Source organism: Rana temporaria, chromosome 8 (assembly GCF_905171775.1).
Source record: "Rana temporaria chromosome 8, aRanTem1.1, whole genome shotgun sequence".
NCBI classification, from domain to species: Eukaryota; Metazoa; Chordata; class Amphibia; order Anura; family Ranidae; genus Rana; species Rana temporaria.
Genome location: NC_053496.1, coordinates 125,777,268 through 125,804,856, shown reverse-complemented (window position 1 = coordinate 125,804,856; position 27,589 = coordinate 125,777,268). Strand labels below are relative to the sequence as shown.

The following is a 27,589-nucleotide window of genomic DNA, read 5'->3' as shown; positions in this document are numbered from 1 at the left end:
TACCATATGATTGAGACTCTCCACCCTCTCATGGAGGGGATCATAATTATGGGTGGTGACACCAATTTGGTCTTTGATTCTGGACTGGATAAGTCCAAACCATTAAAGGCTAAATCGATCGGACCAACTAAGGCCAGTACACAAGTTGCACGTCTGATTCACCAATCTGGATTGTCGGATATCTGGAGGGAATTGAATCCGACAGCAAAGGATTATACACACTACTCTAGTCCTCATCAATCATTTTCACTATTGATCATATATTACTATCTATTTATCATATCCCTAATGCTCTAAACTCGTCTATTGTAGATGTTCCATGGTCGGATCATTCCATAGTTATGTTGGCATTACAGAGACTGAACTCTTCTCAGAAGGTTTCTCATTGGACCCTTAACCAATCACTTTTAAATGACCCCAATATAGTTATGGAAGTTGAACAGGCCATTAAAGATTATTTTATTGATAATGATACAGACGGGATCTCTTCAGAAACCTTATGGGCTGCTCATAAGGCAACGATAAGAGGTAAACTAATACAGATAGCAGCCAGGCAAAAGAGAATAAAAAAAATGGATAGGAAGACTTGAAAAGGAATTTACTGATTTGAGTTTGCAGCATAAAACTGACCCTATTGGGTTTCCTAAATCCAATTTGGATGCTGCTAGAACTGCCCTGAACCTAGCGCTGACAGTTAAAGCGGATGAAGCTATTAAATGGTCAGGGACAAAATTTTATCGAATGAGGGATAGAATTGGTCCGATGCTAGCTAATAATCTTTCACTCAGATTTAGATCAAGGATCATTCCCAAGATTAAACTAGGTGATGGTTCTATTACTCTAAATCCCCAACGGGTAATGGAAGCTTTTCAAAAATGTTATTCAAAGCTTTATCATTATGACAGCTGTGGTTCTAATAGTGTCAGAATTCCTTGAAAGCTTAGATTTACCAAGACTGTCGGATTTACATAAAACAGAAATGGAGGCTCCCATTCTAGTTGAGGAGATTATAGAGGTTATTAAGGGATTGAAGACTAATAAGGCCCCCGGCCCTGACGGCTTTTCATCTCCATACTACAAGAAGTTTTCGGTCCTTTTGGCACCCTTTCTCGCAAGGTTTTTTTAATGGTTTGTCGGGAGGTAATTCAATAGGCAATGAACTTAATATGGCCTACATATCTGTGATCCCTAAGCCTGACAAAGATCCCAGCCTAGTTGAAAATTATAGACCGATATCTTTAATTAACAATGACCTAAAAATTTTGACTAAAATAATGGCTAATAGACTTTCGTCCTTCATAGGCCAATATATACATAATGATCAGGTAGGTTTTATTCCCAATAGACAAGCTCCAGACCAGATCAGGAGGGCAGTGGACTTAATTTCAATATTACAATCTGGTTGGATAGGAAACAATAGACAGGAAGGCATGCTATTATCAATAGACCTCCAGAAGGACTTTGATTCAGTGTCCTGGCCATTTATGTTTACAGTCTTAAGGCGATGGGGATTTGGTCCTAGAATTTTAGGTCTTTTGACTGCTCTTTACTCTTCGCCTGAGGCCAAGATCCGTCTACAGGGAATATATTCAGAGACTATTAAAATTAAAAGGGGTACTCGCCAGGGATGCCCTCTGTCTCCCCTGTTGTTCTCTGTCGTTATAGAGTCCTTAGCAATAGCAATCAGGAACGACCCGAATATCAGGGGGGTTGAATGTACCCAGAAGGAACACAAATGCGCATTATTTGCGGATGATCTTTTATTATTCATTACCTCCCCAATTTCTTCTTTACCTGCTATATATTCTCTGTTGGATGAATTCTCTATAGCAGGGATATGCAATTAGCGGACCTCCAGCTGTTGCAGAACTACAAGTCCCATGAGGCATAGCAAGACTCTGACAGCCACAAGCATGACACCCAGAGGCAGAGGCATGATGGGAATTGTAGTTTTGCAAGATCTGGAGGTCCGCTAATTGCATATCCCTGCTCTATAGTCTCAGGCCTTAGAGTCAATATTACTAAATCCAGGGCCCTTAATGTGTCACTCCCTGAATCTATTGTTTCCCTCATTCAAAAAAATTATACTTTTTGCTGGAATACATCCGTCCATTAAATATTTAGGTATTTTCCTGACCTCAAAATTCGAGGATCTTTATCAGGCCAATTACCCTCCCATGTATAAAAAACTTGAATCTGATCTAAATGAGTGGAGCTCACATAACATAGGCTGGATGGGAAGGATAAATTCCATTAAAATGACTCTTTTACCTACGATTTTATACCCATTCCGTTCGCTCCCAATACCAATAAAGTCAAACCACTTGAAAACCTTTCAGAGTAAGCTTACCAAATTTGTTTGGAATAAGAAGCACCCACGTATTTCTTCACGCTCTCTTTTTAATCTACCTGAACAGGGTGGTTTTGGTCTTCCGAATTTATTGTGGTATTTCAAGGCTGCTAGATTGGCTCAACTTTTGGACGTTTACATCCAGTGATCGTCCTGGTTGGATAAGTTTGGAAGAGCAGGCTACTCCCTCTTACTCGTTGGAAGATTTATTATGGATTACTCCCAAAAGTAGACCTCCTATTATGTCACCGACTGTCTCAAGCCATGGTACTGTGGGATTCACTTTGAAAAAAATCTTTCTTTGGTCTCCAAAGGTCACCCATTGGCTAATATATTCAGAGACCCTACTTTTGCCTCGGAAGTAAAAGGGGAATCCTTTCAATGGTGGCGCGACAAGGGGGTGTACCGCATTGGACGTTTCTTCTCACATTCAGGTCCTCTTTCCGAAAAATATTTTACGGATAATCTGGACCTCCCATCCTCTGAAAAACTGAGATTTTCTCGAATCTTTAGTTTTACTAAGAAGCTTTGGTTAGATAAGACCGTGTCGGGCTATATGACGGATTATGAGGTTAAATGTGACCAAGCCTTGGGAAGGAGGGGAGGAATTTCTATAATATATAAATCGCTTGCTGCGAATGAACAAAAATTACCTCATATGATTGCTTGGGAAAGGGATCTTCAGGTTGAATGGGATTTGAAAGAATGGTACTCTAATTTTGATAGATCCGTGAAAGGGATTACCAATGTTTCACTTATAGAAGCTAATCTGAAGGTCTTTACTAGATGGTACTTGGTACCCTTGAAGCTAGCCACTATTTACCCCTCTCTGTCGCCTCTGTTTTAGAGGATGTCAGGGAGTTGGTTCTATGATTCATATATGGTGGGAATGCCCAAAAATACGCAGATACTGGAATAGGGTATTTCATATTATAAGACGTATAACTGGTTGTAATATACACCAATCTCAAGCGATTGCTTTGCTGAATGGACTAGTACCGCATGCTCATAAGTCTACAAGAAGATTGATATTATTTATCATAGTAGGAGCAAGGATTTCGATAGCTGCTGCTTGGAAAAAAACGACGGTTTCGATATCATATATGAAAAGGAAAGTGACTTGGATAATGGAGAATGAAAAACTGTTGGGCTTGTTGTTAGATTCAGGTAACCAGTTTCATGAGATTTGGGAACCGTGGATGAAGTACTTGGGTATATTAAATTCAACGTGAATGTAATATGGTGATTCACCGTATTCTGTTGTATACACTTGGCAGGTAGGCGATCTACTCTTCTTCCTCTCTGATCTTTAGTCCTCATCTATTCATCCTTTCTTTCTTCCTGTTCACCTCTTGGTTCGATTTCTTTAAATTCTCTTTTAGATAACATATGGTACTATCTATATGTGAATATGTTGTTAATGACTTGGTACTCTTCTTTATCATATACATTTTTTTTTTATCCATTTGGATGCACTCTATGATCAATTTGGATAAACTGGAATTTCTGGATATAATATCTTTTGACTCATGGATCCTGTGGAGAGTATATTGGAGGTGGATTCAGTTCCTCAGACAATTTCTAGATATGGTTGTTTGACGATATTTTCTGGTGTAAAAATATTTTTTTAAATAATCCGGAAATATCAGTTTGACAAAGTTTATGGTTGTTTATTCAATCTTTATCTTTTCATGTTATCCCTTCCAATTCTCAATATGAAAATATTTTGGCAATGGGGGATGAAATGAATTAATGGGAAACTATACATTGGTTGAAACGACTCGACTCTAATGTGTTTGAAGGATTAGGGGTGGGAGGTATATAATTTAATTATTCTTAAGAGGTCAAATGGTATTACTTATGATTTGACAAATACTATAGACTGCCATGACTTTGAATTATATTGGATGATAGTTTGGAGTATATAGTATAAGTATAATTATTAGACCTCCGATGGATAGATTTACAAAAACAGGGGTTTGTTCCTTTAATTTTGTTTTTTTACCTCTGACTATAGAGTAATCCCTTCATTGGAACCTAAGTATTGTTAGAATGTAATGTACTATTAATATATGAATTTCTATATCACAATGTATTGATATTTATCTAATGTATAACATCTGATGTACCATCTACTTTTCATAATAAAATTAAACTTGATTGAAAAAAAAAGTCCTTGCCCTTTTCAAAATACGCAGCAGCTGAAAAAAAATCATAGTAGTGTGTTTCTGCAAAAAGCACCAAAAAACAGAGGTGTGAACGCGGCCTGAGATGTTTAGTAACATAATGGGGTTAAAAAAAAACAAAAATAAGTACAAAAAGAGCAAACAATCCCTACTGTAAGGGGTTAATTTTTTTACTGTGGGACAGCGAAAGTAATATTTACAGCAGCGATTTGCTTTTTTGTTCTATAAATGGCTAATTTTAGTTTTTTTTAACCCCATTATGTTACTGGCCGATTAATCGATTATGAAAATTGTAATCGATTCATTTCATAATCGATTAGTTGTCGATTAATCGATTAGTTGTTTCGGCCCTACGGCACATTATAGGGCTTTTCATGGAACTTTAACAAAAATTACTTTTTTTACCTTTGTAGTATTTGAAGATTTTCTTTACAGAAGGCCAGAGAAAACAAGATATACATGTAGAGCCAAAATGTAAACACATTACAGACACCTTACCGAATGCTTATTGCTAGTGAACGGGCCTGAGAATTGCATTTCCTGTGATGGATGAACAAAAAAATATTGGCTCATGTGTTCTTTATAAATTAGGGCATGCATTTTAAAATATGTACACTGGCAAAAAAAGGCAATTTTCCCTGAAGGAGTGATGATTCAACAAGTAAATCTGGTTTGGGGTATTGTATTTTATATTGATTTACCAAGGCAAAAAGACAGCAAATTCTACAGTCCATATATATGTGTGTACATGACATTCAGTAATTCAAAATAAAATTATTCACAAGTCTTTAAAATCGCCTTAAAAAAGGCTTCAAGAAAAAACAGCTCTAAAAAGCTGCAACTGTCACCAACAAAACCAATATCTGTACAGAGTCTGAACTGTAATTGTTCTTCTATATGAAAACCTCAATGCACATCCGAAACACAAAGATAAAAATGTATTATATTACAGCTTACTGGATGTGGTGTCATCAGTGTCATTGAATTTCTGACAAGAACAACATGTATTTTCTGTCCACCCCATCAATGGACTAGTAAGCTGCAATATTACATTTTTGTTTTTGAGTTTAGATATGCTTTAGCATTGTGTTATATACATGCTTTTACTCTCATCAGAGTATTAAAAATATCTGCAGTAAAAAGTTCATATATTAACAGGCTTATTAGGGGGCAAGAAAATCCTTTAAGAGCAGTACTAAAGAACCCCATGGGGCTAGAGTAAATTGAAATCTGATTGGTTGTTACTGGTTACTCCCATGTTGCACTTCAGCACTGCTCTATTGAATAAATAAACCCATTAGACTTTTTAACAGTAAAAAACAAAACCCCAGGAGTGGGCAGACATATTTAAAGGAGTCTGTACATCTGACAAGATCAGGATTATCAGCTGACATCTTGACTGCCTTTGAGACTTGACTTCTGTTTTTTCTTCTCTCGCTGTCCAATTGTACGGAAAAGCTTTTTCCGGGCTTCCTTCTGCCTCTTCACTTTGTCTTCCTCCTCCTTTTGCTTGCTGCGCATAAACTCCTTCCTCTGTACTCTGTGCTTTGTCTTGGCCTTCTGTTTCCTGTAGTTCTTTACAGTGCCCAAAGCAGCAAGGAGAGCACTTATCTATAAAGGACAAAATTCAAGCAGGTTAATAAAGTATTTTACTGTTCAAGAAATTGAAAGTGTAATTGCCAAGCAGCCACAATCTAAAGATTAATGTACCAAAAAGGTGCAAACACAAGTCTATCAGATCACACTGTATATGGCAGCTCTCGTCTAAACTAACAATCTAGAACCAAATCTACATGGCAAACCAATCATGTCGATCACATGCAGCCTAAAAAAGGAGAGCAGATAAAAGCCTTACATCCTAAGGCCTTATGTACACTGCTGCTGGTAAATGGACATTTAGGATCAGTTGGGCATTTTTTTTAGCTGCCCTTGAACTCTCCTCTATGTTATCTTATCTGTCCATTTAAAAAGGGGACGTTTTTATTCTTTTCTAGGCAGTGGAGTTTAGAGGCTTTTTTTCATTTACACGCGGTTCATTTACAGGCATTTTTGGCCATTTAAAAAAAAATTATATTTTATATTTATTTTAGAAACGCTTCTAAATGCAAATGCGGCAAAGCAGACGTTTTAAATGCGGGTTACTATCCGTCAGGTTAAATAGTTCAGGAAAGGTTGTAAAAACGTTTCGTGTACATTAAGCCTTAAAAATGATTTAGATAGCGAAATAAGAGTGGTTTGTCAAGCTTACTGACTCAATTCGGTGTGGGCATCAATGCATCATGATCCTCTGGTTATGAAAGGCCTGAGTACTTGTACTATAATATGGAAGCAGCACCTTTTCTCGATTACTGATTTTTTTTAAAAAGGGTACATTGATTTGATCTGCAGTGTCACCTACTGGTGAAATCTGATAATGCACCATGATTATTCAGAAATTATAGTGGCCTGAAGCCAAAGTGCTTACATGACTAAACCCTAGAGCTGCCCAATTCTGGATAAAATGAGAATCATGATTTTTTTCTTTGCTTAGATTTAGGCCCCTTTCACATGTGCGGACCCCGTATGTCCGCATTTTCATCCATCCGTTGCAGATGAAAACGGGACATACATTGGTCCCTATGTGATTGCGGGTGTCAGCGGATGGGCATCCGCTGACATCCGTAATCACCCGCCTCCGCAAAGATCCGTTTTTTTGGACGGAAGAAAATCCTATTTTTCTTCTGTCTGGCGGATCGGATGAACACAGACACACGGTCTGTGTTCATCTGATCCCCCCATAGGGGACTGCCCTGTCAGCCGACGGCTCAGCGGGGATTTTACGGAGGATCCCCGCTGAGCTTTATGGACACACGGAGGCGGATCATTACTGATCCGCCCCATGTGAAAGGGCCCTAAAGATCTCGATTCTCGTGACGTAACATCTTTCACATTATACCAAAAAATTGGGCCAACTTTATGGTATATTGTACATTTTATTTTTATTCACTGAAGTGTACTATTCCCCAAAAAATTGCATTTGAAAGACACCTGCGCAAATACTGTGTGACATAAAACATTGCAACGACTGCCATTTTATTCTCTAGGGTCTCTGCTATAAAATATATATATTATATATACACATACACACACACACACACACACACACACACACACACACTTTGTGGCGGAAGGGACATGTGCCCTGGGTGGTACAATATGGTGGAGTAAGGGTGGCTTAGGTGACGTGCCGGTGTCCTACCGAGAATTGTCCCCAACGGATTTTGCCCGCTGTCCTGCCTAGTGGACCTACGAAAATTGCCGAACCTCAACACACCTCAATCGCCTGGACACGGCACATGCGCATTGAGCACAATATTGTGCCGCACTCTGCCGATGCTCGCTCCACTCTGCAAGGGGGGCGGGTGTATTACAATTATATCGTGTAAGGGGCGGATGCCAAAGTCGCCCATTAACAGTGCAAAAAACTTGCCCTTCTTTTCATACACCCGCCCCCCTTGCAGAAGATATAATAGTAATACACACGCCACCCCCCCCCCCCACCCCCCGTGGCCTGTGTATTATATCGTTTGATGGGGGGGTGGGTGTATGAAGAGTAGGGCGAGTTTTGCACTGTGTATTCGCCCCTTACACAATATAATTATAATACACCCGCCCCCCTTGCAGAGTGGAGTGAGCATCAGCAGCGTGCGGCAATGACTGTCACTATGCTCTGTTCATTGCGCAGGCACAGTCTACAGCTCTTCATGCTCGGTAATTTTTGGAGCTAGAGCCCTGCGCCTGTGCAGTCCAGGGCATGCATAATCCGCCAGGGGGACACATCTCGGCAGAACACCGGCAGTGTGCTCGACAGTGATGTGTCACTATACACACCAGCCGGCGCCGATTTACCTGGAAAATTGTCTAAGGTGTGCAGAGTGCGTTTCTGCACCCAGCACAAGCCCTTCACCTCCCTTCTCTGTCAGCGCCAGTGGCATATCATTCATGTGTGCAGGGTGTTTACTGCACATGGGCCCTACTGTGACCCACACTGCACACACCGAAGACTGTCCCTTGACAGTCAGGGATGTTTGGTCCTGCAGGGGGACAGTATAGCTTTTCAGCCGACAGCCGCTCCACCTACTCTCTCTCTCCCACAGCTGTCAGCTAAAATGCCATACAGGGAGATCGGTGCTTGCAACTGTCTCCGGATACACGGATCATCCCCCCCCCAATGTCAGCCGTGTCCTCCTCCAGCCTCCGTTTTTTCTGGACCCATGTTCTCCTCCAACTTGCTCTGTTCTTCTCCGACGCTGACACCACCCCACACCATACTGACACAATCCACAGTCCCAACCCCCTCCCCCCCAAAAAGCATTGTGGGGGGGAATTAAAACAAAAAACATACAAATTACACCACCCACTGCTCTGACACTGTTCACTGCCCTAGAATTCCCCTCCCACCCCCACGATTAATTGTGCAGCTCTACTAAACCCTAGTCCACTAAGTAAACAGACTCCAGCAGAGAGCACGGCTATATTTTTTTTCCACATAGCACTACACATGTATCAGAATTCATTATGAAAAGTTATGGTGCTCCTACCTTCCGTTCATGAGGTTCTCGAATTACAGCTGGCCGCAGTTTGTCTCTCGTTGTCTTGCCCTTCTTCTCCATCATTTTGGGCTTATTTTTAAATGGCAGAGCTTTCTGCAGAGCTTTGGGAATGTGGAGGGGATTAAAGTGTCTTTCTTGTCTCACTATAGGCTGAAACAGAAGAAGGAACATTTTTTTTCATATACCAATGTTTGATGGTATTATGTCTACTTTCCTTTAAATTAAGTTTGTACATACCTTGTACAGAGAATCTTTCCGTTTCTTTTGTTTGATGCCAAGCTCATACCTCATCTGTCCAACGGTTTTCATTCCTGTCCAGGTCTCTTTCTGCCCCACAGGCTTCAGCAAAGAGGTGACCGGATTATAAAAGGTGGGCACAGTGACTGGGTACCAGGTGCGGAGAAATACAATATCTAACAGGAGAGGGAGAGCAAGAAAAGAATGGGTGAAAAGAAATTCACATACTGTATACTAGTAGGCACTGTACACATCCAAAGGCGGCCAACTTGTTATTTATAATGCCCATCTGGGTTCCCAATGTTTCCTATAAGAAAGCCGATATGGAAGCTACCACTGCCGATCTCAACTTTTGAAAATGCCAACTGCCTGTTATGCAACTACAGTGGCTTACAGAATCACGGTCACTTTGGCCAGGCAGCCTTGACCTGGACTCCCATAGCAAACATGCTGCCTTAAATATATAATGTACCTTTTAATACTGGGATGTGGATTTGATTTAAATCATGGAACTTTCTGATGTTAAATCTACCTTATCGCAGATTGCACAAGCACTTGAAATTTGCTGGGACTGTCAAGCTCGCACTAGAAAAGGGATACAGACTGATTAAATCTGTTAAGCACCCTTTTTACAAGACAAACAGGTCAGACACAGCATGATATGATCTGTTTTTAGATGATTCAGGAACATTACTAAACAGTCATATATATGAATTTCTAGGCTCAACTGGAGGGTATTTGTTCTTACCTCCTGCTCTTAGCACAGACATCCCTGATCGGACCTCCTGGAGGGGTTTAGGGATTATTTGGAACCATAATCATTAAGGGGTGAGAATGTGTCCACCAGATGACCTATATTTGTTGTTTATTATGTTGTGAATAGGGACTCCTCTCAGGGTCCCCATATTTAAATGTGTTTATTAATTGTAAAAAAGAGATTTTTAATACAGCTTACCTGTAAAATCTTTTTCTTGGAGTACATCACGGGACACAGAGCGGCATTCATTACTATATGGGTTATATGGAGTACCTTCAGGTGATGGACACTGGCAATCTCAAACAGGAAATGCCCCTCCCTATATAACCCCCTCCCATAGGAGGAGTACCTCAGTTTTGTAGCAAGCAGTATGCCTCCCAAAATGGTCCCCAAAAGAGGGGTGGGAGCTCTGTGTCCCGTGATGTACTCCAAGAAAAAGATTTTACAGGTAAGCTGTATTAAAAATCTCTTTTTCTTTATCGTTACATCACGGGACACAGAGCGGCATTCATTACTATATGGGATGTCCCAAAGCAATGCTTACAATGAGGGGAGGGAGAACATCTCCAAGACAAAAGGATTTAATTTAGAGATATACTCAAATCATAATAAATCCAACTTAGTTGAGAAAAATAATCTTAAATTTTAAATTTAACTCAAAAAAAGAGGAGCCCCCGGAATCCGAGGGTCTCAAACTGCAGCCTGCAGCACTGCCTGCCCAAAGGCTGTATCAGTATTCCTTCTTACGTCCAACTGGTAGAATTTTGTAAACGTGTGGACAGAAGACCAGGTTGCCGCCTTGCAAACTTGAGCCATAGAGATCTGGTGGTGCGCTGCCCAGGAGGCGCCCATGGCCCTAGTAGAATGAGCCTTTAATGATACTGGAGGAGGCAACCCTTTCAAGCCGTAGGCCTGAGTGATTAATTGCTTAATCCACCTAGAGATGGTGGACTTTGCAGCTGCCTGCCCCTTCTTGGGCCCATCCGGTAAAATGAACAGCACATCCGTTTTCCGGATCTTCTTTGTAGCTTTAAGATAGGCCTTCATGGCCCTGACAATATCCAAGGTATGCAGCAACCCTTCCTTTCTGGAAGTAGGTTTAGGGAAGAAGGATGGTAATACCAAATCCTGGTTTAGATGAAAACTGGATATAACCTTCGGTAGGAAGGAAGGATGAGGGCGGAGAACGACCTTGTCCTTATGAAAAATAAGATATGGTTCCTTACAGGATAAGGCCGCCAGTTCCGAAACTCTTCTTGCGGAAACTATGGCGACCAAAAATACTAACTTCCTTGTCAGTAAAACCAAAAGGAATTTCAGCCAACGGCTCAAACGGTTGTTTCTGTAAACTTAACAGAACAAGATTTAAATCCCACGGGCAAAGCGGGGATCTAACTGGAGGTTTAATACGTAAGACCCCTTGAAGGAAGGTCGTGGCCAGCGGCCGCTGAAACCACACTGACAGAGCAGAAATCTGTCCTTTGATTGTGCTTAATGCCAATCCTTTATCCACTCCTAGCTGGAGAAAACTTAAAACTCTATCGATGGTGAACTTGCGAGGAAGCCATAGCTTGGACTCACACCAGCCTACATAGGCCTTCCAGACCCTGTGATAAATCACCCTAGAGACCGGTTTCCTGGCTCTGATTAGGGTAGAGATTACTTTCTGAGACAGACCTCTACCCCTGAGAATCAGGGATTCAGCTTCCAGGCCGTCAAATTTAGATGCCGTAAGGCAGGGTGGAGGATCGGACCTTGCGATAGCAGGTCTGGCCGTAGAGGAAGAGTCCAAGGGTCTCCCACTACCATCCTTAAAATTAGTGAGTACCATGCCCTTCTGGGCCATGCTGGAGCTACCAGGATAACTGGTATGTGCTCCACCCTGATCCTGCGCAGCAGGCGGGGTAGTAACTGGAGCGGGGGAAACGCATAAAGAAGTTTGAACTGATGCCAAGGGCAAACCAGCGCATCGGTTCCGCAGGCCATCGGATCCCTTGAGCGGGACATGAACCTGTCTAGCTTCTTGTTGAGTCTCGATGCCATGATATCCACGTCCGGCACTCCCCATCTTTGGCAGAGTGCTTGAAAGATTTGTGGATGCAGAGACCATTCCCCCGGCCATAGAGTCTGGCGGCTTAAGAAGTCCGCCTGAAAGTTGTCCACTCCTGGAATGAATATTGCCGATATGCAGGGCACATGAGCCTCTGCCCATAGGAGAATCAAGCTCACCTCTCTCTGAGCGGCTTGACTCCTGGTTCCCCCTTGGTGATTTATGTATGCCACGGCCGTGGCATTGTCCGATTGAATTCTCACCGGGAACCCCTGCAATTTTGACGTCCAAGCCCTGAGGGCTAGTCGAGCATCTCTGAGCTCCAAGATGTTGATGGGCAACTGCTTCTCTGGCTTTGCCCAAGTACCTTGGCGAGTGCAACCATCCAAAATTGCTCCCCAGCCCGTCAGGCTGGCGTCTGTGGTCACTATCTTCCAAGCCACTGGGCTGAAAGACTTCCCCTTCAGTAGATTCTGAGGGTCTAACCACCAACACAGACTTTGTCGGACTCTTGATGAGAGCGGCAACGGGATATCCAAGGCCTGTGGCCTTCTGCTCCATGCTGACAGGATGGCTGCCTGCAGGATGCGAGTGTGGCTCTGGGCGTATGGTACCGCCTCGAATGTGGCCACCATCTTGCCTAGTAACCTCATACATAGGCGAATAGTCGGTTCCTTCTTGTTTAGAACCAGTAGGATTAATTCCTTGATGGCTTTGACCTTCCTCAGAGGTAGAAACACTCTGTTGTTCTGTGTCTAATCTCATGCCGAGATATTCCAACTGCCTTGTGGGCAGGAAAGCTGACTTTTCTCGATTTAGGACCCAGCCGAACTTCGAGGTATTGGACCGTGAGGGCCACTGCTCGCTCCAAGCCGGGAGACGAGTGATCTATGACTAGGAGGTCGTCCAGGTATGCTAGGATCGTGACCCCTTGGATCCTTAGCTTGGCTAGGATTGGAGCTAGGACCTTCGTGAACACCCGGGGGGCCGTAGCCAACCCGAAGGGAAGCGCCACGAATTGGAAATGACGCAAAGCCACCATGAAGCGTAGATATCTTTGATGTGGCTGATAAATTGGAACATGAAGGTAGGCATCCTTTATGTCTATGGACGCCATGAAGTCGTCCTTTTGGAGTGTGGCAGCTGCTGACCGCACGGATTCCATCCGAAATGAGCGGACTTTTAGGTATGCATTTACCATCTTTAGGTCCAAAATTGGCCTGACATCTCCATTGGACTTTGGGATGATGAATAGGTTGGAGTAGAAACCCAGCCCCTGTTCCAGGACTGGTACCTCTACTATTACTTCCTGGGAAAGTAGATGATTTAATGCCGACATTAATGCGGCTCCCTTCTCCGGATCGTTTGGAATCCTCGACTCCTGGAAATGAGGAGGAGGAAACTTTAGGAAATCTAATTTGTAGCCCGTGGCCACGGAAGACCGTACCCACTCGTCGGGAATGCTGGCTTCCCAAACCTCTGAAAAGAGTCGCAGCCTTCCCCCCACCTTCGTGGGTGGGGGCGCCCCTTCATAAGGTCGGCTTGGGGGCTGGTTTGCGAAACCACTGCTTTCTGCCTCTAGCAGCCTGTCCTTGCGACTTGCTGTTGAAGCCGAAGTTTGCTTTCGCAGGAGGCCGTCGATACTGTTTGGCATTAGAGGGCCCCTGCCCAGGGGAGTACTGTCGTTTAAACGCAGGCCCCTGAAACTTCTTTTTAGTTGGCAAGAGAGTACTTTTGCCGTTTGAAATGGTCTGAATGTATTTATCTAGGTCTTCTCCGAAGAGTCGACCTCCATGGAAGGGGAACCCTACCAGGAGCTTCTTGCATGGGGGCTCGGCCTCCCAGCTCTTTAACCATAAGAGTCTTCTCATATGGATAAGGGATAACGATAAACGTGACGCTTGCTGGATAGAATCCCTAATTGCGTCTACCGTAAAACATATGGCCCTAGGGACATCCGAAAATTCTTCGGCCTGCTGGGCAGGAATAAGTTTAAGCATCTGCTTAATTTGATCCGATAATGCTTGAGCAACCCCAATCGCAGCCACAGCTGGCTGTACTACTGCCCCTGCAGTAGTGAAGGAGTTCTTAAGTAGTGCTTCCAAGCGTTTATCAACTGGATCCTTGAACACCTGTATGTTTTCTACAGGGCATGTTAACGATTTGTTAACACATGAAATGGCTGCGTCCACCGCAGGAGTAGCCCATCTCTTGGAAAATTTATCCTCCATAGGATATAGGGCAGAGAATCTTTTAGGTGGTAAGAAGATCTTATCTGGCTTGTTCCAATCTTGGAACAAAACTCCCTCTAGTAGAGGATGGATCGGAAACACTGCATTGCTTTGAGGCGCCCTCAGTGAGCCCAAAGCTGAAACCGTCGATACCTGGAGATCTGGTACTGGCAAGTTGAATGCACTATGGACCAAGTCCGTTAAGGCTTGAATCCACCAGCTCTCCCCTTGGGAGACTGCTCCAGATTCCTCTGTATCCGGATCTTCGATCCCTGAACCCACTTGGTCCTTGTCCAAGAGGTCGTCCAATTCCCCTGAGGAAAGGACCTCCTCTTCTGAGGGTCCGCGCTCGGGCGACGGAGATCTAATCCGTTTACTGCCCCGCATAGCTGTGGCTATCATTTTTCCCATTCTTTTCTCCATCTCTTTTAAAGAGGTGAGTAATACCTCATCCGTGACTATCTTAGGGTTGGACTGACCCGCGCCAGCTCCAGCCCCAGATCCCGATGGCCCCAAGGCTCCTTCTGGGGAAAGCAGCGGCATAACTTTGTCCGAGACCTCAGACTCTCTGGGGGAATCCCCACCTCTTGTACCCTCTGACCCGGATGCCATGGTACAATACCGAGGTACACCTGCTAGCTTATTGGTACTTGGAACTATAAATAGTTAATTGCCCAAACACCTGTTTGGGGGATAAAAAATGCTTCCTCTCCCCTAGATGACTTTTTTTTTTTTTTTTTTTCAATCTTCTTTTTTTTTTTTTTTCGTTTTTTGTTTCAAATCCAGGAAAGAAAAAGCATTCTGTCCCCCTGAGTAGTATTGCAAAGAAAAACTATGAGATGGAAAAGAAACAGCCTATTTCTAGGCTTGAAAACAGTCTTCTGAAGACTGCAATATCCTTTCTGGCCACTGTGTGTCCTCGGCGCCCCGTGCTGCCGCTCTGGTCTTTTCCTCCTCAGTTCCAATGTTAGAATGAGCTGTTGGAACGAAAAAGGAAGGGCCGCCCCTTCCTTAAAGGGTCACTAAAGGAAAAATTTTTTTTAGCTGAAATGACTGTTTACAGGGCATAGAGACATAATAGTTAACTGATTCCTTTTAAAAATGATTAAAAATAGATAAAAAAACAATCATATAATGTGCCTGCAGTGTAGTTTCGTTTTTGCTGTTGTTTGCTGGTTCTCTGATGTACAGAGAGCCACTAGAGGGCAGTCAGCCAATAGAGAGCAGTGATACTTTGTCTAAAACTCCTCAGCACCAATCCAGTTTCGTTTTACACACACCTCCTTGATTAGTGACCACCGTGAGAAATCTCCCAGTACTGTGGTTATCAGGAAAAAGGCAACCAGGGAGTGTCCAGAACAGAGAGGATTTACAGCAACATCAAAGCAAAAACGAACAATGAGCACATGAAACCAGGACTGCAGTAAGGTAAAGGAAGCTATTTAGCTAAAAAAAAAAATTCCTTTAGTGACCCTTTAAGCCACTGACCCGCCCTTCCCCCCCTCAGCTAAACGGCGCGAATTGCGCCTATAACACGGGGACGCGCGCGCCGACAGGGGGGGGGGGGGTTGGGGGGAAGGGAGCCTCTCTGCTCCTCCTGGAACCACGAGGAGGTCAGCGTTTTGCCTGCTTTGCAGGCTCTGAGGAGGAAGACTGATGGAGCATCGCCTGGAGGCTTGCAGGTAAGCACAGCTCTCTGACACACACATACACATTATATCACACAGGCCCCACTCAATGCTTTTCCAACACTACAAGGGAGGTCACTTCTTATGGGGAATAATACACATAGAGCCATCCTATCATTAAGATATGTGACTAGTTTGCCAGATGCAGCGCATAACTTTAGGCATGTCCCCTGTGACCCCCCAGAAAAAACCTGCTAAGAACCAAGTTCCGCAAGTTTTCCCCTCACTTACCTGCTCCATGCCGCAGGACTTTGCCAAGCAAGAGGCCCAATCTTCCCCCATCTCCGTGGGGATGTCTAGACCTTCAGGCCCTGGGTTCCTATGAAGGATCCACTGTCCTGGGCCCATATAGCACCCTGGCAACAGAAACATTAGGCCCCCAAAGGTTTCTAAGTTCTGGGCCCAGGGTCCAGCTCTCTAAAAAGAAAAGCATTATGGGCTATACCCCAAGGGTTTGGGGCCCGGTTACTGACCACTTTAGCGCTGAGGCCTTTGGACAGAACCGGTTAGCTCACCTAATCCCAAGGATGCGGAGGCAAGCTAAACCATGACCAACACCTAAGACACTGGCGTAAAAACTGAGGTACTCCTCCTATGGGAGGGGGTTATATAGGGAGGGGCATTTCCTGTTTGAGATTGCCAGTGTCCATCACCTGAAGGTACTTCATATAACCCATATAGTAATGAATGCCGCTCTGTGTCCCGTGATGTAACGATAAAGAAACGTATGTTTTTTGAATTTTTGATTTTAGTGATATTGTATGTAAACGTACTACAGAAGCTCCAGATGAAGCCATGATTGTGGTGAAATCTGTAGAGGCAACCATTCTTCTGTATTGTAAACACTGGGCTGTTCTTGCCCGAATATTTTATAGTCATTTTATATTGTCTATACAATAAAAACAATTTTTTTGATAAAAAAAATTCTGTACCTCAAAACTCCATCTTTCTGCCCTCTGTGTATTGTTTGTTCTATATAATTAGGAGGTGGTGCATTTAGAATATCACCAAGCTCCAATTTTAACATATAATGCTGCCTCAGTATCAATGGTTTTCCCAGAATACACTTAACAGGCTCTTCCTTTTGAGTGCCAAATCCACCTGTCTTCAGTTAGGCTCTTCCACACTGACATTTCTCTGCTGGAACTAGCTATCCTCACGTCTTTACCACATAACTTACACACAGTGGTCAGACATTCTTTTACAGCCCTGTATGGGCCATCAGTAGGGGAAACTGCAGGTGATTTTAAATACAAACTTGTGGGACCAACAGATAATAAAAGTTATACAGTGAAATGTATTTGTTAAAGCGGAGGTCCACCCTAAAAATAAACTTCTTTTCAATGGTTTCCTTGTAATCTTAAATAAAACTTTTTCTTTATATATTTTTTTCTTGCCTGTAATATGGTGTTACTACACAGATTTGCTAATCTGCCTAGTTCGTGGACCGCGGTGGGTCTTCTGCCCTTCCTAAATCGAGTTGCCTCCTGGAAAATTAGTGTCATAATTTACCAGGATTCTGTGCGCTAAACTCAGCCGAAAAGTCTACAAGCGTCGTTCTACTGCGCATGCGCGAGATCAAGAGGTGCATACTGGTTACCCAGCATGCACTTCTCTGTGAAAAAAAGAGGAAGACACAGGAACTGGGCTTCACATGCCTACAGATATGATGGAAACGGCCACAGGATCGCCGAGAGGATATCGGGTAAGTATTAGCACTACTTTCAATAACGATTGGGGATTTAGTGCAATCAATTTTATATTGCAAAAAAAATAAATTATGTCCGGAACCCCCGCTTTAAAGGTTTGCTAAACCTTTTTACTTCACCGGAGACCACACATAGTATCACTGAGAAGCATACAAAAATCACCAAGGAACATAAAATATGCAACAGAGAAACCCAATGAAGAACTACAGTCAATATCAGGTACTTTAACCAATGCCTGGATGCATGAATCACTGCAGAGTATTTGACACACCTTATTTATTAGGACCTTTACAGCAACATATTGCATCGGTCGCCTCACATTTCAAATCACTTTTCTTCAGAGAAATAAAACCAGTCATCAGCAAATCAAAAGATACACCATAATACAGAAATGAGAATGTCAGACTCTCCTCAGGCCAGCCTGTAAGGATGACATGCAGAAATTTGCACCTCTCGGAAGCACCAATCACTCACCACTCATTAACAGCTTGTCCTCAAACGTTGCTCTAAAAGCCCCCTCAGGGGTCCGCAAGGCTTTTTTGATCTGCCCTCGAATACCACTCACCGTGCGGACTGACGCACCTTCAAATTTAGCAACTTCAAGAACAGAAGAGAACATCCCCTAAGATAAAAAATAGGAGTAAAATATTGGGAAAAATTACAGCAAACAAAAAAAGGACATTCAAAATGTGTTTTTCTATAAACTGAACATTAGGGCACATCAGTCAAATACAAATAAGGGAGACCATAAAGATCCCCTTTATGCTGCTCATACATGTTGCATTCGAATTGTACAATCTCCTTCAGATCGACCAACAACTATATTGTGTAAGGGGCTACTTGAATGGATAGAACTTAAAGCGGAGGTTCACCCGCGCATGACACTTTTTACCCCTTAGCTTCATGCTCGTTTTGTCTAGGGGAATCGGCTAGTTGTTTTAAAATATGACCCGTACTTACCGTTTACGAGATGCATCTTCTCCGCCGCTTCCGGGTATGGGCTGCGGGACTGGGCGTTCCTATTTTGATTGACAGTCTTCCGAGAGGCTTCCGACGGTCGCATCCATCGCGTCACGATTTTCCGAAAGAAGCCGAACGTCGGCGCGCAGGCGCAGTATAGAGCCGCACCGACGTTTCGGCTTCTTTCGGCTACTTGTGACGTGATGGATGCGACCGTCGGAAGCCTCTCGGAAGACTGTCAATCAAGAAGGAACGGCCGCTCCCGAAGACCCATACCCGGAAGCGACGGAGAAGATGCATCTCGAAAACGGTAAGTACGGATCATATTTTAAAACAAATAGCCGATTCCCCTAGACCGAACGAGCAGGAATCTAAGGGGATTGTTTGAAAAAACAGTTTTATGGGTGAACTCCCGCTTTAAATGAATTGTCCAGGCAGGGACTTGCACTACACAGATTGTGACAATTCTCAACAAGGTTGTTTAATCAGATTGTAACGTGTGGCCAGCAACAGGATACTTATGTGCACGCTTACAATCCAAGGTCCCCAACTCACAATCATACATGCACATACTAAACAGGAGCCAATTAACCTACTAACATGTTTTAGAGAGAGCAAGAAAGTATTAGAGTTGAGTTGGTACCTTAATAAAAGAAGTATTTTTATAGATCTTGCAGGGATATCCTATCAACTTGAGTTTCTTCACCACCGTGATAGATTTGTCCAGATCTAGGACAACACCTGTAGCAGCTATACGGAATTCTGCCTAGAAGAAAAGAAACAATCCTATTAGAAATGTACATTACGGACCAACAGAGTATTACTTAATGTCCCCATCTGATGTTTTGGTGAGGTCTGCTCTAACATTTGAGAGAGGTAACTGGGGAAGGTTTAGAAAGCAGCATGCAAATATGCAACCTGTCACAATCAGATGCCCTGAATGATTTGTTTTCTGTGCCACCGAGCTTTAAGAACAAAGTCAGTCAGCAAGAAGAGTGTGGTGTCAAAGACTGTGCTATGAACACTGTAGCTGCTACACACATGTTCTACATTTTTAAACAGCTCCATGTGTACAACTGTTGGAGACATGGGACACAACAAACACTTCTGAGGGGGATTGTTCTTTATTTAAATGTGGTCAGCTTAATATGGGGGAAAAATGTTTTGGAGATTTTAGCACGCAAATCTTAAAATGTGAGCAGTAAATGACAGCGTTATTACTTGTCCATTACCAGGACAGATATTCCAAACATTCCACATACAGTGCTCAGCATAAATGAGTACACCCCAACAGATCGGTCAGAAAACTTTTACTTTCCTTTCAGAATTTACATTTTCTATTGGTCACTATACTACGAACTACTCCCACAAATGCGGGCCATTGATTGCTACCAAGATTTGTTAATTTGCACACACAGAAAAGTTTTTTTTTTTTTTAACAAATTCATTTAAGACCATGTTGCAAAAATGAATACACCCCTTTCACACTCGGGCGGGGTCGGCGGTTAAGAGCCGATATTTTTAGTGGCACTTTACGGTCAATTTCGCAGCACTATTCGGCCGCTAGCGGGGGCAGTTTTAACCCCCACTAGCGGCCAAGAAAGGGTTAAAAACCACCGCAAAGCACCTCTGCAGAGGCGGTGTAGCCACGGTGCCCCATTCATTTCAATGGGCAGGAGCGGTGGAGAAGCAGTATACACACACACCACTCCAAAGATGCGGCTAGCAGAACTTTTTTTTACCGTCCTGCTAGCGCACCGCTCCAGTGTGAAAGCCCTCGGGAGAGATAGCAGCGGCTGTTTCAAGTCGCTTTTCAGGTACCATTTTTTGCGTTATAGCGCCTGCAAAGTAACCCTGCGTGAAAGGGGTCTTAGAAAAAAAGCGAAATTTTAGACAACAAAATCCTAATTAACAAAAATTCAACTACAGGCAAGTCTAAATATTCATTAAACAGGTGTCCAGCAGGCAGTGGACTATAAAAGGGTGTTACTTAAAAAAAAAAAAACCTCCCATTTCATGGTGTCAGCAATGGCACCACATGGAAGAGAAATATCACAAGGCCTGAAAAAGAAAAGACTTTTACACGAGAAAGGTGAAGGCTACAAGAAGATCAGCAATGCTTTACTCATTTGTCAGAATACTGTAGCAAAAGTGATACAAAAATTTAAGAAAGATGGAACTGCAGCCATCTCACAAACGTCCAGGCCGTCCACAGAGGTTAACACCTCGACAGGAGTATCTTCTGATAAGGGTTGAAAAAAATCTCCATGCAAGTTGACTAAAGGATTAGAAAGCCAAAGTGGGGCGATTGTTTCCCACGACACAATACTGCAGAGCAATGACATGGGTGTTGTCCACAAAGGAAGCCTCTCCTAAAGCCCGTGCACAAAAAAAGCCAGGCTAGAATTTGCCGGGGCCCATGCTGAAAAAGAAGAAGACTACTGGGACTCTGTACTCTGGAATGATGAGACCAAGATAAAAAAAGTTTTGTGGCACTGATGGCTTCAAAACTGAACGGTGTCGCAAAGGTGAGGCGCATAAAGAAAAATTCACAGTGCCTACAGTCAAACATGGTGGTGGCAGTGCCCTTCTGTGGAGCTGCATGAGTGCTTCTGGTGTTGGGGAGCTGATTTCATTGATGGTATTATGAATTCACAGATGTGCTGCTCTATATGGAAAGGAGAAGATGCTACCATCACTCCATACCATTGGTCGTCATGCACTCTTCCAACATGACAATGATCCAAAACACACATCTAAAGCCCCTGTTACATTTTTGATGAAGAACATGAAGAAAAGTGATTCAGTGGCCAAATAGGTCTGCTGATCTAAACCCAACCAAACACCTATGGGGAATTCTGAAGAGACAAGTTGAGCATCACTCTCCATCCAGGCTCTAAGAGAGGCTGTTCTTTAAGAATGTAAAAACCTATGTCGCCAACTTGTTCATTCCATGCCTAGAAGACTTGGTGCGGTCCTTACAAATCATACAAAACACTAGATGGAGTCGTTTTTGTTGTAGGGTGTATTCATTTTTACATCAACTAATTTGGAGTAAAACTGACGATTTTGTAATCCAAGTGGTATTATTAACCTTCGGCCCTACTTTCATGTAATGAGCTAAAAAAAATGTTCTATAAAACTCAGTTTTGACAACATTTTGGAAATTGTTCTTGTGTTCATTGAGATATTGATTAAAATCGTACTTTTCAAGGGGGTGTACTCATTTTGCATTAAAAAGATAAAAGAAAAAAGAACCCTAATGCCACATACACACTGTCGGAATTTCCTCCAAGAAAAGTTCGATGTGAACTTGTAGCTTGCGAGTGTAGGCTCCAGACTACATCTGACTTTTTCTGTCAGAATTTGACAGAAAAAATTTGAGAGCTGGTTCTTAATTTTTGCGTCAAGAAAAGTTATTGTCGGAAATTCTGATCGTCTGTATGCAATTCTGACGCACAAAATTCCACGCATTCCCCGGAATCAAGCAGAAGAGCCGCACTGCCTATTGATTTTCACTCGAACGTGTTGTACGTCACCGCGGTCTTGACAGTCGGAATTTTGTGTGACTGTGTGTATGCAACACAAGTATGAGCCAATATTCTGTCGGAAAAAAATCCACAGGTTTCTTGTCGGAATTTCCGATCGTGTGTACGCAGCATTAGAACCACTTTAAGGCTGCATTCACAACTGAAAGTTTCAAAATTTGCGCGATCTAAACCATGCTTTTGTTGTGGTCACAAATGTAAAAGGCAGAAAAACGTCTGTAATCTGCCCCAAAAGAAGCTCATGTTCTTTTTTGAGCTTCAGGCGTTTTGCTTCAGGTGACAAAACGCTCAGATGTGAACAGGTGCCATTGAAAAGAATGGGGTTTTGCTTGTTGGGCGTTTTATGAGCTAAAACACTTAGGTGTGAATGCAGCCTTAAAGCGGGAAAATGAAAATTGAAATTAACCAGTAAGCTGCAATACTACCATTTTTATTTTTCTTGAGCTTATATACGCTGTAATAAAAAAAAAAAAAAAAAAAAAAAAAAAAAACACAAAATGTTTGTGTGTAGGGTATATACTCACTGTTGTGGTACTAACAGACTGAACAGCCAGAAAGCCGGTTCCCTGGGGGGTGATGGGCCCTGAACACAAACAGTAATACAAATTAGTTGTGTGGATCTTATGGATACAAATATTAACAACATATTATTGCAAATTTAACATTTGAAGTTTGAGTCCATGCATATATAAAACCTGTCAAGTAAAGCAGTTATTTAAAAAATATAAAACATTTCAACACAGCTTGTGTAAGAACCTGAATTCATCTCAATATCAGCCTCCAGTCATCTGCTGTACATCACTGGGAGGGACAGTACTATAATCCAATCAGACTTTGCTAAATGCACATACAGACAGGAAAATGGAGAGCTGCCAATTTACAGTTCAATCATTAGGTTGGGGTATTTTGACCTAGAGTTACTGACGCAGCCATCATAAAAGTGGCTAAACAGGAATCCAAAAAGAGAACACCCGTCTCATATTTGTATTTCAATTCTGTATTTAGCAGTAAAATATGTCTGTATGTGCAGTAAAAGCATGCTTTTTAGGGGGTTAATCCTCCACATTGTGAAAAAAAGCGGTTTGATCCCATCTTCAATTCCATCTCCTGATAAGACAGAGCCTTTTGAGTCACTCTGCACATGCTCAGTTTGGTGTGTATTGCTTGAGAGTTTTTATTTTTGGGAGGGTGCATATGATCAGCACAGGGCCAATCAGCACTCTCTAGACAGAAAGTCAGGCGTCATGGAGCCTCAAAGGACAATCAGAGAATGAAAACTCATCCTTCAAGCTTTAACCAGTGCTCGGCTGTACACTGATAGAAGTCACAAGACTGCTATATACTGCTGTTAACAAAAGGTATTTATCAGTTTATATTTACTAAAATAATTGCATTTCCATGTTCTGTGTACTGTGTGAGTCCAGATATAGTGAATACAGGGTCCTGGATTTAGTAACACTTTAGGCTTTAAAGTAGTTGTAAACCCTTGTGGTCTATCACCTTAATGCATTCCATGCATTAAAGGTGAAAAACCTACTGTGCTGCAACAGCCCCCCTTTTGTTAACTGAACCCGATCGTCCAGCGATGGGGACGAACACAGCATCTCCAGCCGCTGTATCGGGTCCTTATTGGCTAGACAGATAGCAGAAGGAGCTATTGGCTCCTGCTGCTGTCGATCAAAGGTGTCAATGGACACAGCAGGACGCCCAGATGAGTTTTCCCATGGAATGCAGCTCTTTGTGGGGGCATTCGAGAAGCGAAGGAGCCCAGAGGCACCCCAGAAAAGGAGGATTGGGGCCGCTCTTGCAAAACCCTTGTGATCAGAATTCACCAAGCGTTGGATTGTTCACCCACTAATAGGGAACGTGAGCTGGGTTTAGACCGTCGTGAGACAGGTTAGTTTTACCCTACTGATGATGTGTTGTCGCAATAGTAATCCTGCGATTTGTGACTTCAACAAAAAAAAAACACCCTTCACTGACTTTAAGCGCAATGGGAGAGCAGATTACAACTACACACACGTCTCACTCACAGCACTGTGTGCTTTTCGTGTCTCTACTCACTCGCATCCAGCTAAAGAGGGGATGTGCGTGTCTGCTATTGAGGACACTTTTAGCACAACAGGGGCACAAAGATCCTTCGTAGAGTGCATACTAATCCACCTGCTGGCTGGTAAGAATATGTAATATTACGTGATAAAAAAATAAAATAAAAAAAAAGAAGATTCATACATCTTTAAATCTTCACTTTTACCCGATATGACTGAATCGAGTACTTACCCCATATAGTGGCGCCACAGTGCATGTGTTCTGGCGAGTACTTGAGAAGCCGGTGGCGTCCATTGTGATCTTCAATGTAATAAAGGGGGACAGTTTGAAATCGCCTCCAGCCCAGGGAAAAGATGAGGGGATCTTTCGTCTTTAGAATTCTTTTGTGCCATCGGTGCTTCTTCAGCCTCATCTACAGAAAATGAATAGCAGCAGCACTGTAAATGTATTCATCTTACAGACAAGCTTTATATTCACTATTCTGACTTTCACACTTGCAGATTCCTATCACTATGCAGAGACATGGAGGTAGGATAATTTTTTTTTTATAAATCTCTTTATTAATTTTCTGAATTTTTTCCAAACAAAAATAAAATCATACATATACATTACATTCATATTCCAATTACATTCTATTCATATTCCAATTACATTCCTCTGCTCTCTTCAGAGCATCCATACAATACATTCCTCTCTCTCTCTTCCCCAATGGTGCGATTACCTCCCAGTATACCCCCTTTATCCTGACGCTGTCAGAGTTCTCTATCCAGTTTCCCCATACTCTCTTATTTCTCCCCCTGTCCTCTATTCCAGTATGTCTCTCTATACAAATGTCAGATTGCTGTTTACTAGGTTTTTCCACTGTGCTACTGAGGGAGCCTCTGGCTTTTTCCAGTTTAACACTATTGTTTTCCTCGCATAAAATAATAACAAACCGACCTGTGTTCTCCTTTCCCTCGAGACAATATTCCCCCCCACCAGTCCTAGCAAACAGACCTACGCCTCTTGTTCCAAAGTTATTGTCACTGTAGTAATCATTCTCAGAACCTCTCTCCAGAATACCACTAGGAGGTAGGATAATTGACTCCTGTCTAAATTGGACCTAGTATGTATGTATATGTATGCATGCGAGTTAGGGACCTTAGATTGTAAGCTCCTTGAGAGCCTGGCCTAATGTGAATATACAATATGTAAAGTGCGGTGTACAAATAATGACACTTTCAAAATATCTGTAAGAAAATAAGAATAAAATAACAGAGAAAGTATGTATGCGAGTGCCTCTAGAACAGGTTTATGGTTTGAAGGGTTCAAGTTATTGGGGGGGGGGGGGGGGGGGGGAGACCTTTTTTTCAACCTAACTCGATTGTGAAATTTTGTGCAAATATTTACACACACACACACACACACACACACACACACACACACACACACACACACACACACACACACACACACACACACACGGAGTAACAGTGAACCGAAATAACTTTACCTGGATATATCCAACATTTCCTTCACTGTTTCCCAGTCCCCCTAAAATCATTGGATAATGAGGATCAAAGTTCACCACAAATTCACAGGGCATATTTTCCACTTCTATGCGGAGGTACATGCCAGGCCGAAAACCTTCATACTGCACGCGGATGTCATCATCCTGGTCTTCAAACTCTGCGCGGTTAAGCTGGGGAGTGCATATAGAAGCATGAGAGGAAAGAAGCAGAAGGCAAATTGTAGAAGCAGCAGTCAAACATACAACGAACGTTTAGGAAGAAAAAAATTAGTACTACCAAAATGAATGAAGAAACCGATGTCTCATCTCCTCAATTACATTAAAACATACAGCAAAACCTTGGTTTGCGAGCATAAATGTGTTCCAGAAACATGCTTGTAATCCAAAGCACTTGTATATCAAAGCATTTTTTTTACAAGGTATAAAAGAAAAAAAAAAAAGAAGAGAGGCATTTCTAAGTGTAGCAATAAGTTGCTAAATGTTGTACCTTCATTAAATGTAATCATACTGCTACACTTAGAGGCTCCTCTCCTTTTTTTATATACTCAATTGTGAAATGACGCTACTCTTATAGCAAGACATCGCTTGTATATCAAGGCAAAATGTATCAAAACATTTTGCTTGTCTCGCAAAACGCTCTCAAACCAAGGTTTTACTGTAATGCAAAAATACACATCGTAATCCCTTCTTGACAGGGAAAAACACAATCTTAAATGCCTGCACATATCATCGCAACTACCCAGATAATTTATACTTTGTTTTCTTTTCAGGACAAATTGTGTTTTCATTTGCTGGTAAATGGTAATGGATCTCTTTTTTTTTTATTATAAAAAAAAAAACTGACACAAAATAGTAAAAAATGTAAATTAAAATTTAGCCGTCATATACTTTCCATTATTATAACTTACCGCTAAACAAACCAAAATAAAATTTCCTTCTCCCGACGATCGCAGCGATACCACATATGTGTATGTTATTTGACGTCTGTACACGTAGTAGGGCCCAGAAACCATAGCGTGCATTTTGACTTTTTTCCTTCCTACGTAAAGCACCAACACTGATAGTATATTAAAAATGCTTTAATATACTATACTCTAAGCCCAATACTGACCTAGATCAAACCTATTCAGGAGGAGAAAACACAGGGGTGGCCTGTACAGTGACTGATCAGAGGCGATCAGGTGATCGGGAACTGGGCCTCCCAGTTCGATCGTTAGTAAGAGACTTCTCTACTGGTTGCTTGCCGTGCAGCGCTTTTTTTAGCAAAAACACATACATGCAACTCCACAGATAAAGACCCACTTCCCTGAGGCCAAATATATGCAAACAATGTTGAAAAGGACACAAAATGAAAAATTAAATAAAATATATAAAGGAGGTGATTTAAATGGAACTGTGTATAATTCTGCTGACCTCTGCCTGCTTCTGCATCTCGCCCTTCAGGTCATCAAAGTATGTAGCTTCAGCATCCCCATCATCATACTCCATATCAAAGCGCTCCTTTAGCTTACGTTTCTTCACCAGACGCTTATTCTTCTGATCCTCCTCTACAGGAGCAGCCTTGTCCCCTGCTTCTTCATCACCCTCTTCAGCCTCACCTTCACTCTGCGTAATACACAAATACAGAAAATGTATAGACAGCACTAAAGCAGGGAGATGAATTGGTGCGTCTGCAGTGAATACAGCTCTCCTTCTTGCCTTTGACCATTTTAACCACTTCAT

General features: G+C 42.5%; 1 protein-coding gene across 2 annotated transcripts in view; it reads right to left on the bottom strand.

The window, feature by feature from the left end:
- Positions 1 to 5,202: 5,202 nt before the first annotated feature.
- The window catches only part of BMS1 (BMS1 ribosome biogenesis factor), a 47,853-nt gene continuing 25,466 nt past the window's right edge, over positions 5,203 to 27,589 (bottom strand). For both annotated transcript variants that reach the window (XM_040320674.1, XM_040320672.1), the window contains exons 15-23: positions 27,281 to 27,472; positions 25,850 to 26,038; positions 24,589 to 24,769; positions 22,833 to 22,891; positions 19,404 to 19,526; positions 18,275 to 18,422; positions 9,366 to 9,541; positions 9,117 to 9,278; positions 5,203 to 6,147 (exon numbers count right to left, since the gene is read on the bottom strand). In XM_040320674.1, the coding sequence (XP_040176608.1) occupies positions 5,920 to 6,147; positions 9,117 to 9,278; positions 9,366 to 9,541; positions 18,275 to 18,422; positions 19,404 to 19,526; positions 22,833 to 22,891; positions 24,589 to 24,769; positions 25,850 to 26,038; positions 27,281 to 27,472 (1,458 nt within the window). In that variant the 3' untranslated portion in view covers positions 5,203 to 5,919. The remainder of the gene's footprint in view (positions 6,148 to 9,116; positions 9,279 to 9,365; positions 9,542 to 18,274; positions 18,423 to 19,403; positions 19,527 to 22,832; positions 22,892 to 24,588; positions 24,770 to 25,849; positions 26,039 to 27,280; positions 27,473 to 27,589) is intronic.